Source organism: Schistocerca cancellata, chromosome 1 (assembly GCF_023864275.1).
Source record: "Schistocerca cancellata isolate TAMUIC-IGC-003103 chromosome 1, iqSchCanc2.1, whole genome shotgun sequence".
In the NCBI taxonomy this organism is placed as follows: Eukaryota; Metazoa; Arthropoda; class Insecta; order Orthoptera; family Acrididae; genus Schistocerca; species Schistocerca cancellata.
In genome coordinates, this window is record NC_064626.1 from 17487059 (window position 1) to 17499807 (window position 12749).

Genomic DNA, 12749 nt, shown 5'->3' on the forward strand with positions numbered 1-12749 from the left:
ATCACACGCGTCTAATACTAATGAACTGGTTCATTGTCCTATCTTTCTGTCACTCAGATGGTTGATTGCTGCACAAGACTGCGCTTATTCAAAGCTGCTCCCTCTCAATTTCAAACTCACTCTCTCTTGACCTCTTCTCACCACCATTGAAGACACTAGTCCACCTCGACTTCTGGCTCTGGTCTTAAGTCTCTCTCTCTCTCTCTCTCTGTCTCTCTCTCTCTGTCTCTCTCTCTCTCTTTCTATCCCTCTCGCCTCTCCTTTCCGTGAACCACCACTTGTATGCCACACCTTACCACAAGACCACCAGGACTGATGCCTCGGAGTTGTTCGTAACAATTTTCTAGGACTGATGTACAAGATCTCCTTCTCTGTAAAACTTTGAGGACGCCATCCTTGGGCCATGCCTTCGCAGTTCCATTGTGTACGTTTCCTCGACCAAGGTTTGTTTGCAATGGCGCTAAAATTCAGCTGATATGGCTACCTTGTATGGTGTTAGACCCACCAGAGGTTCACTTGGCCGCAACACTGTCCCGGCTGGAACACCGGCAAGCCGCCAGCAGAAAACACCCACGCTACCACAGATTGCCAGCCAGGTAGAAGGGCTGAAGTATTGAGACCGCTGTGTCTCTTAAGTCGGGTTTTCAATGCAACATAAGTGACGCCACAACAAGTGGCATGATGGCCGAAACTTCAGTGGCGACGTGAGCTCCCGTTTCTACAAGCCACAGCGAAGTATCCAGAGGCAGTGTTCTCAGTGTGGGGTCAACTGAAATCATATGGGCTCTAGCAACTGTCATCATAAAGGTTACAGCAGTAAACCTGCGCCAAGGGCTTAATAAGCTAAGTAGAAAACATGCATCGTGGATCCGAAATTGCTAAATATGCAAAAATTGCACATGGCAATGAAATACGCCGAAGAACACGGAGATTCATTATTTATCCGATATCAATCTTGAGATATCACGCTTTATGCAGGTTAATAAAAATATAGCGTCACCCATTAATTCAATCCGAAAGTATTCAGTAATACATGCAGCTGACGTGGTACACTTCAATGTCGGAAAAAGGGGAACTCACGTCGATTCGAAATAACTGTTGTGAGTGTGTGGGTTTTATTTCGTCAACTTGCGCAACGGATTGATCCAACAAGTACCCTTTGGCTCCTGCAAGAAACAATTTCCACCTCACACTACTACAGAAGTCAGACAGACGCTCCTAATGTACCAACAAGAACTGATTAAAAACATTCGGTAACAAATATCTTCTGGAGTCGTCCGCTGTAAGGAAAAGACACAAAAATATTCTATATATTCTTACATAACTAGTGGAATACTTGGATATGGGAGTACTGCTGGTTAGTGTAAGAAAACCATTAAACGAACGAAAAATATTATTTATTGCAAAAAATTCTGAGAAATCAAGTGAAACTTTTTCTTATAAAATAATAATAAATTTCCGGGTTCTTTTTGGAACAGTAGATTGCCTCTTATGGATAGGAATGCTATTATTTTACAAAGTATGGAGAGGTTCTTTTCTCCCTTTTCTTTAAGAATGTTGTTTACTCGGTAGAATGGCACCTACACAACTTGAATAACTTCTCTAGGTATGGTCGAGGCTGTAGCGTGAGAAATGTAGTGGACTGTACTGTTAGGGAGGACAGATGGGGCTCGCATAAGCTGTAGCACACATTACCGTGAGCTGTGATGACTGCTGCCTGCGTCGCTCACTGCTGAACTATCTCTTTCTATCTGGATTGACCTTCGCCAATCAAACTCTCCCTATGCCTTGATGAAGTCAAGGACTCCTATCCGCCCCTGGTCTAACTATTGGCGTGGTACACCGGTCAGATAACCAGTCCACCGTGATGCCACTCAATACTCGCTCGCAGGCGTTTAACTAGTACTCTGTCCGTGTTCACACCGCACAATAAGTGTGGCGGCCAACACAGTGAACAACGCTTAATCGCGAGCAACTCAATATAGAGTATCACTCCGATTCACTAACGACAGAGGTGCTCTCCCAGTGAAGTACTGAGGGGAGACTTTGTTCCCCACCCTTTGCATACACGTACGAGCGCACTCGCTCTTGTTACGTGTTCCCGCTCCAAGAGCAACAACAGAATGGCCCCTTTTCCTGGAAAAGTTGCAAGGGTATATCATTCGCTGCCTTCCCTCACTCCTGTGACTCTGTGTCAGAAATATTCCACCAATCAGTGCTGCTCTTTGAAACGGGAGGATGAAGTTTCGTTTAAGTCGACCAATGTGGATATCTGTAGCATCTCCGTTTGGCGTGTACTGTCCTACTGTGAGAACTCCGTAACTATGCAGTCGGTCCGTGAAAAAATGCATCTTCTGGGCTCTCCCACACAATGTAGCAGAAATTTCTTTTAAGTTGAACACAGGGGTCGTTATCCCTTTGCTCTGGCAAAATCTGTTTTCTCTCTAGGTGGTCGCTTCGGCCGAAGTAGGTATGTTGTTGACCCAGCCTTCTGAAGGGACGGTCTTCCCAGCTGCCTGGTTTCCTCTTTAGAACGAAAATTCCTGTGGCCGTCATGTTGTGTATGCCAGCCTCGACTTTTTCAACCTCAGTGTGCACTTGCTATTTACATATTAGATTTGCATATCGCTTACATGAATTCATACAAAATTGACTCTACCTTATCGTGTTTGGATTCGAAAGAAGCGTCTTGAAGTGCAGAATACGATTGTGAGGACGTAATATGTAAGAAATGAAGGTCAGGAGACCGTGCCACCTTACACTGTGTGTATAGCATACAGAAATTTGCCTTATTACGCCAATTATTCGACGTTTAAGTGTATTTATGGCCATGTTATGGTGTAAGTACCAGAATAGGAATAAGCTACCTGTGTTTGAGAATAGATTATTATCTGTGTATCTTTAATTATGTATACTTTAGGAATTAAATGAGCCACTGGCAAACTTCTGTTAGTAGATACTTAAATAATTATACTTGTTTATCTGCAATGTACTGCACTTACAATCCAGTGTTATCCACAGATCAGAGTGTATGAACCTCATATAAGTTCAGTGCCTAAATTTGTCATTTTACATAATAGGAATGACCAAACTTCTTATTGTCAGCAAGTTAGAAAATCCTTTTGTTAATATACTCGTAATTATTTTATTGTAACGATTGCTGGATGGAATCATACAACACAAAAAGCCACATTTTTGTATAGGGCGGTTCCGTGATGATGATAGAAACTTTCAGGGATGATGGAGAAGGACAAACGCAGCTGATAGTTGTTCTTTTTTTCAATTTTCGTTAATTTATATATTACTGAAAATGTTCGATAATTAAACTAAAATGACGGAGACACGCGTATAACATAGGGTTCGCACCTGGGAGATTCTAGGTTCGAGTCCTGATATGGTAATTTTTGCTATTTTGTTGTGTGTCTTATTACTTTTAGCTTTTGGAATCTAATCTTGGGATGTCCTACATTCGCGTCCTGACATTAGTTACTTTTTCACTTTTGGTGAATTTCGACAGTTGTACAGATGGGAGGTCATAGGTGAGATTTTTAATTATCCCCGTGTACAGATATGGAATTCGACCTCCAGAGGTGCTGCTTTTCCAATGCGTATGTGTAATTAGGCCATTGATGGGTTTTGAGGTATTACTTTGAGGGTTCTTTCGATTCGATGCTTCAGTTGAACCATGTTGAGCTTTAGACGCTGCTGATATTCCACACTGTGAGTAAGGCGTTTAATGAGTGCCATGCCAAGTCAACATTCAGTAAACGTGGAAAAGGTTTGTGTTGTACTATGAGCCACTTTTCTCTATTCCAGTAACGTGTTGTACGGCATCATTGTTGAGCTGTCTCACTAGTGTCAGTTTTCCATAGAATTATGGAGCACATTTTATTCTAACATGTCGTGGCTGTTTTGTGCACCGACAATCTCCTCTGGCAGAATAAAGTCGTAATCAATAAACACCACTTATGTGGAAATCAGCTTGCTATATTCACTATCTAGATCCAGAAATCTGCAGATGATGAACCTGAGGTTTAAGCCATGTTTGCTGACTGTTGGAGAACCTTTGATAGAGTTCCACACTGCTGTGTGATAAACAAAATACGTGATAACGCCAAGTAGGAAAGCTATGTGACTTTATTTAACAGTTTACACAGTTCCTAGAACATAGTAAATCGTTCTCAATAGCGAAATATCATTGGGAGTGAAAGTAGAGTACATGGCATCTGATGGATGTGAGATAGTGAGAGGCACTCACAATTAAGCTACAAATTATTCTCATGTTTGAACATTACGCAACGGAAACGGATAACGCACATCTGACTATTAGTAATTTACATAACACTGACTTTTGCAAGCAATTAAAGGTCTTTACATGGATAGTCAGGCAGCAGTTAGAGTTGACGGTAAATTGAGTTCATGGTTCAGAGTAGTTTCAGGAGTAAGACAAGGCTGCAACCTGTCTCCACTGTTGTTCATGTTATTTATGGATCATATGTTGAAAACAATAGACTGGCTGGGTGAGATTAAAATATGTGAACACAAAATAAGCAGTCTTGCATATGCGGATGACTTAGTTGTGATGGCAGATTCGATTGAAAGTTTGCAAAGTAATATTTCAGAGCTAGATCAGAAATGTAAGGACTATGGTATGAAGATTAGCATCTCCAAAACGAAAGTAATGTCAGTGGGAAAGAAATATAAACGGATTGAGTGCCAAATAGGGGGAACAAAGTTAGAACAGGTGGACGGTTTCAAGTACTTAGGATGCATATTCTCACAGGATGGCAACATAGTGAAAGAACTGGAAGCGAGGTGTAGCAAAGCTAATGCAGTGAGCGCTCAGCTACGATCTACTCTCTTCTGCAAAAAGGAAGTCAGTACCAAGACTAAGTTATCTGTGCACCGTTCAATCTTTCGACCAACTTTATTGTATGGGAGCGAAAGCTGGGTGGATTCAGGTTACCTTATCAACAAGGTTGAGGTTACGGATATGAAAGTAGCTAGGATGATTGCAGGTACTAGTAGATGGGAACAATGGCAGGAGGGTGTCCACAATGAGGCAATCAAAGAAAAACTGGGAATGAACTCTATAGATGTAGCAGTCAGGGTGAACAGGCTTAGATGGTGGGGTCATGTTACACGCATGGGAGAAGCAAGGTTACCCAAGAGACTCATGGATTCAGCAGTAGAGGGTAGGAGGAGTCGGGGCAGACCGAGGAGAAGGTACCTGGATTCGGTTAAGAATGATTTTGAAGTAATAGGTTTAACATCAGAAGAGGCACCAATGTTAGCACTGAATAGGGGATCATGGAGGAACTGTATAAGGGGGGCTATGCTCCAGACTGAACGCTGAAAGGCATAATCAGTCTTAAATGATGATGATGATATTGACTGTTCACTACGCACTGGCAATACCACATTTTCTTTCTTATTTAACGGCTTTTATCAACACGTGGCCATCGCACTGAATATGAATGGCGCACACATTATAAATTCTGGATATCATGTCAACATACAATTCGAAGGAAAAGTCCACCAATCTTTTTCTTTTCACTATCTTATTCTTTTCACTATATTATTCTATAACATAAACACACAAATTCTATAACCTACAACAATAACACATGAGAAATTCCTCCCAGTGGGCATGGCTTTACATTGGTGATTCTCTATCTTATGGTCTCGTAATTATTTAATGCTACAGTGCACTTTCTGGATAGGATGGTGGATCTTTTGCTATATCTCACACTTCGACTCTCACAACCATCATCACGAAACTTTCCTCCAGACCGAGCGGTACAAAAGGAACATGCATAACCCACTACCTCTGAAACTACCTTGCTACTCTCCCATGAAAACTTAAATTACACGACATACACCACACTGCAACATGGAATACAACACAAGGAATAGTCACAACATTATAGTCATATCACTTTCAGCTTTCCCACTTCAATTAGTATTCATCCCAGTTTCACACTGCCTCACTTCGTAACTTTTCTTTCCTACTACGAACTCTGGAGGATATATGCACGTCTTTCTGTGCAATGCAAGCCAAGTGGCGTTGCTGGATAGACGGCTGACTCACCTTGCTTCTCTCTCAGAGTATTATAGTTTGAATCAAGCATCACACGGAAACATAACATGCAAAGTAATATTAAGAACATATTCATCACACATGCGAGTCCTCAACTGATACCATGGACGAGTACTTCTCTTTATCCTTTGTCTCAATCACAGATTGAGATTCCCACAGTACTCACCACGTGGAAGTACTCGTCTCTAATTTCAAGTCCTGCACACGCCATTTCTTAAATATTTCCAACTTATAGTACACACGCTAGTAATTCAGCTTAACTTAAGCACTTGGAAGTATTTCAACTTATTGCTACACGTGGTTTCATTGTGACTGTTAGTCACTTCCGAAGATTACTACGATCCCCTTAATATTACCTGCCTGACATTTAATTCTCCCCCCAAAAGTTCCTGAAATAGAGAAATAATTATTCCAAATTACTCTTAAGTATTCCACATGCATACCATTCTATCCACTCTTGTCTTTACGGAGCACACCTAAGACAGGTCTTACCAACACAAGATCCAGCGCCAGAATGCTGAAACATGGCCGTTTTTCAGGTCATCTCGCACCTCTGTCGAGGTGGGGGAAGACCATGCTACCCATTGGTCAGCCACATTTCAGGCGCTCAAAGCTAAGGTAAATTTCATCTCTTTGGTTCCACCAAAGGTGACCTAAGGACCGTCTCAAAGATGATCATATATTGCACATTCATTATCTGTGGTTAGCAGACGACCATACATTCATTCATTTCACGGATCTCACCAAATTGGATGTAGGGATTTATTTTGTGGGAGTGCACACGTGATCAATTAAATAAATAAATTGTCATTCTTTCCCACACTGGTATCCGGCTTCGCTGTATTAATTGAAATTGAGTTATTTTTACAAAAAATATGTTGTTCTGACAAGAATAATGAAGTATGTTGTACCTATTTTGAATGTTGGGCGGTACTATACCCTATCAATAGGACAGTGACTTTTTTGATGCGTAAGCGATATACATGTTATAAGGCTGAAAGTGTTCGAAACATATTTCACATAAACCAATGCTTTTGGACCTATCGCTCCTTTTCTGCAATTTATAAATGAGCAGTCAGAAGAACATACAGCTGCAATATGCAAAATAACGTTATCAAAATGTTCACGGAGATACTTCTCCACACGAAGCACGATGGTCGGCAAATACACGAAAAGACTCAGTAGTGGCCTACGGTGTCGTTAGAAACACCGAACTAACGTCCCGACTCGGTGGATGTCGTCGAGCAAATGTGACGTACTTTATTTACTTCGCACGTATCCACTGTATCCACTGCATGCACACAGTCAATACGAATCAGGAAGTATCTTGTGTGGCATCTTTTTCCGAGATCGGAACATTTTGCATGGATAGTGAATGCACAGTTTAAACGGATATTGGTACTGTACGATCTTGCCTTCAGAAATGGGGCAATTCTTGGTGTCTTCTGTCTCTATGCATGTTGATAGTACAGTCATGTTTTTAACGGATGTTTGGTCTTGTAGGTGAAATCGTTGACATGAAATTGACCATTGTGGAATCGATCGGTCATTAATTTAATTATCTTCTTTTTCAGCAAGATTCGCTTCCAAAAAGAGAGTTTACAGAGGAAGAGCTTAAAGGTAAAAGAACCGCAAGCTCCGAGAGCCCCTTCCTTAATCCCGTAACCGCACACTAGACTAATGTTATCCCAACAAGTGCATGTGGTGCAGTATGTGTTCGTGTGTGGCTTCGTGTTGCTCAAGTCCCGTCCAAAGCTAACACACACAGCGCAGGCGCCAGTGTCTTCCTGCTGCATCAAATAAAATGTTGCGTGCGTATGCGGATAGTTCACCTCAGCATGTGCTAGAGATGTTGTTGCACGACTTATGGATATTATTTCTGTATAGAAAGCCTTTGTGACAAAAACAAGCTGGCGGCATAAGTGTAAATTAGTGAGTTTGGAGTCTCATTTTACTATTCCTGGATGTATCGCTAATACAGAGAAGAAGGGAGCTTCATTACGAGGGCACATAGTTGTGTTGGAAAACTGTAATCGGTAAGAGGTGTAATTAAATTGTAGAAATAACCAGAAATGGGAATAAATTAGTAGGATATCAGAGTGATGTGTTTCCCATCAGACATACGCCAGTACAGATAGCGAATGCTCTGACGCATTGCAGTTTTTTAAATATCGAACATCGAAAGACCATATCAACAACTAGAGGCTAAATTGACTCTGTACATCAGTAATTAGCAGCAGTGGACGAAAACAGGATAAGAAAAAACAAAAATCTTCAACTGGAATGGTGTTATGCTGCGACGAGAGGTTTCATTTTCTCCGCCCTGCCCCAATCGTGTCAACAGATCAGTAAGTAGGATGTTTCCATGGATATCAATACAGGAGCTGCATCAGAATGGGCTACTGTCCACCAGAGTGCTAAAAAATTGTGTGTGCGTATGTGTTTTGTCTATTTAACCCTGCAATGTGGTTTATTATTTTGAGAACTCTCAATAAAATAAATGCCTGGCTCCATTGGAAGCACCACACTGGGTGAATTTGAAGATGGGGCTACAACCTTAAATGCATCAAGCCGTCACAGTAAAGTAATATGTGTGGAAAAATAAACAGATACTTAAGGGACAAAACTCAGAAAGAAAGAAGCATGAAAGTTTCCAAAACAGTGCCAATTCCTACACCGTTGTATGCAAGCAAATTATGCGTCACAAGGAGACAATAAGAGCGGCACATCCAGGTGTCAGAAATGATGTTTTTAAGATCCGTGAAGGGAAGCAAACGATCAAACTTAGAAATAGTGACATTAGGAAAGAGCTCAATAATTATAGCCTTAGAAAGAACATTGAAGGTAATATTAGAAACTAAAATTAAAAGCGGAAGAATGGTTCTCAAATTTAGGAACTGCGAGGGTTGGAACTGTAATAGTGGCAACTATTTATTTACAGCTCGTACAAAATAGATACGTGTTTCAAAGTTTTACTGACCTTCAGAGTAGTCACCAGCATTGCGTATAACCCGCTGACAGCGATGTGGATGTCGTAGGATACTCTTACAGTGCCAGTTGTGTTGACAGTGCGAGCGGCGCGGTCTATTGCCCGACGAATTTGTATCAGTTCTGAGGCGAATGCCGTGAAGAGTTTCCTTCAGTTTAGAAATCGAGTTGAACTTACAAGGGCTTAAGTCGGGGGACTGCAGCAGGTGGTATAGCACTTAGCAGCCCCATCAGTTAAACTTTACTGGGACGGACCAGCATCGGAAACCCTTATATTTCACGGTGGGATCTAATGGCAGCAAGTGCCGGCCTCCAGGTTGCACTCAGTTGGAATCACCGGTAGCTGTTGACACTGTAGGTCAATATGGCCGGTACACCTGCCTAATATCGTGTAGGGCCCCAGCGAGCATGCAAGAGGTGCTGCAGCAGTGTATGGTCTAGACGCCCAATATTCATAAATGTCAGCATTACTCAGAAGCAAAGGTTCTTTTAAAACAGATATTACATGTTCTTCCAAACGGAGAAAGGGATTTTCTAAATCCAACTCGTTACCACTTGTGACAGGTAATGAAAGTTTTCATGTGAATCCCATAAACCATCATTTTTTCAGTTGCAGTTCTGATATCTCCGTCTGACATTGAACAGAAATGTCTAGGCTCATCAACATCTATGTCCATACGAGCTATTTTATTTCACTGAGACTCATTCTGTCGTAGAAATGCTAATATTTCAGTCCTTATGTTTTCCGTTGTTGTCAGAACTTCGATTTAAAATGAGGATCCATTACAGTTTCAATCAATTAATATTGAGTACTTCTCGCATAAGAAAATCTCCTGTGCAAACTTGTATTTACTGGCGATAATACTGGCGATGGCAGCTGACGGACGCAACACAGTGTACTACAGTTCGCGCCAAATATGTGAAAGCTTCGAGACGGTTGCAGTTTAATTGTCCTGTGCCCGCCGCACGTATGCAGTTCCAACAGAAAGTTCAATTCTGGCACTTGCTAGAATTCTTTGGCTTTGACCAAAACTTTGGCCTGTTTTGGCTGAAATCGAAGGTGGGATTTTTGGCATAAGGTGGCCGAAGCCGAAGCAGAATGTTCCTTAGGAAGTATTGGGGCAAGGCCAGTTCTGCGCCAAAGTACCGTTTTCCTATTTACAGAGTTCTGACGCTCCAATGGCGCGAGCCACCGCTGGACACAAGCCAGCACGAGCCATCATCCTCACGCCACTGCTGACGGCGTGTGAAAGTTATCCAAGTGTTATACTGATGTCACATCTAAATAAGCGCCAAGTCATCTTCTGGGCCGCACACATGTGTGTTCGCTGCTGCTGGTGTGATCCCTCTCTCTACCTGCAGTCCAGTGAAGACCTAACTGCAGAGTGGCTCAGCCTCACAAAGGCTATAGAAAACTGTTCCACCACTCTCGATTCCTAAAGGAACTCGTGAGATGTGTCTTGCCATGCTTAACTGCCAAGCGTAACTGACACAGTGCCGTGGAATGTGCTCACATAGCTACAAACCACCACAAGCGCATCTAACAAGGTTCTCAATCTTATACTGATATCACATGGCTATGTAAAAATAAGAACCAAATGGAACTCTCGAAAATTGTATAGTGCCCCAGAAATAGTTAACACTCGCTTTTGTAAGAACTTTCGTGATAGCTTGTATGCATGGAATTCTTGCCCTTATAGAATCTTTTTACGAAAATAGCGCAGAATAATGTCGAATGCATTCTTCCTTGCGAGCCACCTGCGACACATGAGCATACACAGATATACAGAAAACAGAGCAGATGCTCTCCAAATGTGGAGGTGACAGGATACAATTGAGTACAGTGCTATACTACACCTCCCGATCAGTGCATTTGGGCTAGGTGTGGGCAGATGTACTAAATTTACAAGCAGTTTTAGAACACAGAACGAAAGGTTATGGCATGATCGCATGGATGTAACTGACATAAAATCGACAGAATTGCGAAAAAAGACTGGTGTATAGGTATAAATTGACCAAATATACACCGAAATGCAGAGAAATGAGGAAGTACTTGCGCATCTTCTGCTTGGTGCAGAACAATTTGTACATGGGAACAACCATACGACAGCAAGAGGTATCCGAGAAAACATCTACATGGAAGCAAAGGGAAGTGGGGAAGCAGTCACTTTTTTCCATCGAGTTAGCATTCTACTGCATGTCTATTGAGGTAACAGTGATACACACGAATTGACGCTTTTCAGGAAGACAGAGAACCATCAGCCTCTAAATCACTTGCATCTGCATTAAAGGACGACATAGAGTGGATGGATTGGTTGGTTCAGATGGGGTTGTAACAAGGTACGATTTAATGGTAGACTGAGAGAGAGGGAGAGAGAGAGAGTGAGAGAGAGAGAGAGAGAGAGAGAGAGAGAGAGAGAGAGAGAAGGGGGAGGGGGAAGTTGCTGCATGTCATTTGACCATATTTTTTTGTGGTGTTCCGTCAGGATGCATCAGATGTGTGACATAGCCTGCACTGGACTCGTATACAACTGCTTGTTATGTGTGGGTCTTAGAAAAGTGTCTACTTGTAATCACCATGCGGGGTAACTATGCAGTCAGAGGCATCTTGTCATGGTCCACACAGTTTCCCCCGTCGGGGTTTGAGTCCTCCCTCGGGCATGGGTATGTGTGTGTCGTCCTTAGTGTGAGTTAGTTTAAGTTAGATTAAATTATGTGTAAGCTTAGGGACCGAAGACCTCAGCAGTTTGGTCCCATAAAACCTTACCACATATTTCCAAAGTTTTCTGCTTGCAATTGTTGACAGTAAACCTCTCAGTCATCAGAGGACTTCCATCTCATGTGTGATGAAATGTGACACATTCCTCTAAACGAACGAAGATTTATGTGATGTACTCCATTCTGCTGTCACATCTTAAGAGTAAAATCGATACTTCAGTTTCATAACTAAGTTAGCGATAGGTGTTTGTGAGACAATGCAATCCCCTGTGTATACATCTGTTTGACAGATGTGCTGTTTACAAAGTTAGTGGCGGCATGACTTGTAAATTCACATGTCAGACGTGACTGCTATGCATTTATCTGTTTCCTTGTAAGAGGTATTCCCCATTAGTAACGATCATTTTGTATAGGTCTGAGACAGGTATAGTTTAATTTCTGAACTGTGATCGGATGTGAACAGTGGATGCTATACATCTCTGGGAAGCTATATTGTGCTCATATCCCACAGAGCCGATGTTTTAAGGCAGTAGTTTTTTCGTTTTACGGTTCACTAATGTAGTTTATCATAGAGAAACCAGGAAGAAGGATGTATGTCCTGCACTTGAAATATATTTCTTACATTGAAATATTAACAGCGTGCCAGCCACGGTGGTCTAGCGGTTCTAGGCGCTCAGTCCGGAACCGTGCGACTGCTACGGTCACAGGTTCGAATCCTGCCTCGGGCATGGATGTGTGTGATGTCCTTAGGTTAGTTAGGTTTAAGTAGTTCTAAGTTCTAGGGGACTGATGACCACAGATGTTTAGTCCCATAGTGCTCAGAGCCATTAACAGCGCTACATTCCATACGACTGATAGGTTGGAAATGCAAGCGATCTAACATTATAGCCTTTTCCCGTCAATCCCTAGGAAGAGGTGGCAGTTGGGTGACTTAGGTTAGTGG

General features: G+C 42.1%; 1 protein-coding gene across 2 annotated transcripts in view; it reads left to right on the plus strand.

The window, feature by feature from the left end:
* Positions 1-12749, plus strand: part of LOC126164560 (calcium-binding protein E63-1) — a 671194-nt gene that overhangs the window by 166977 nt on the left and 491468 nt on the right. For both annotated transcript variants that reach the window (XM_049920251.1, XM_049920252.1), the window contains one exon: positions 7675-7720. In XM_049920251.1, the coding sequence (XP_049776208.1) occupies positions 7675-7720 (46 nt within the window). The remainder of the gene's footprint in view (positions 1-7674; positions 7721-12749) is intronic.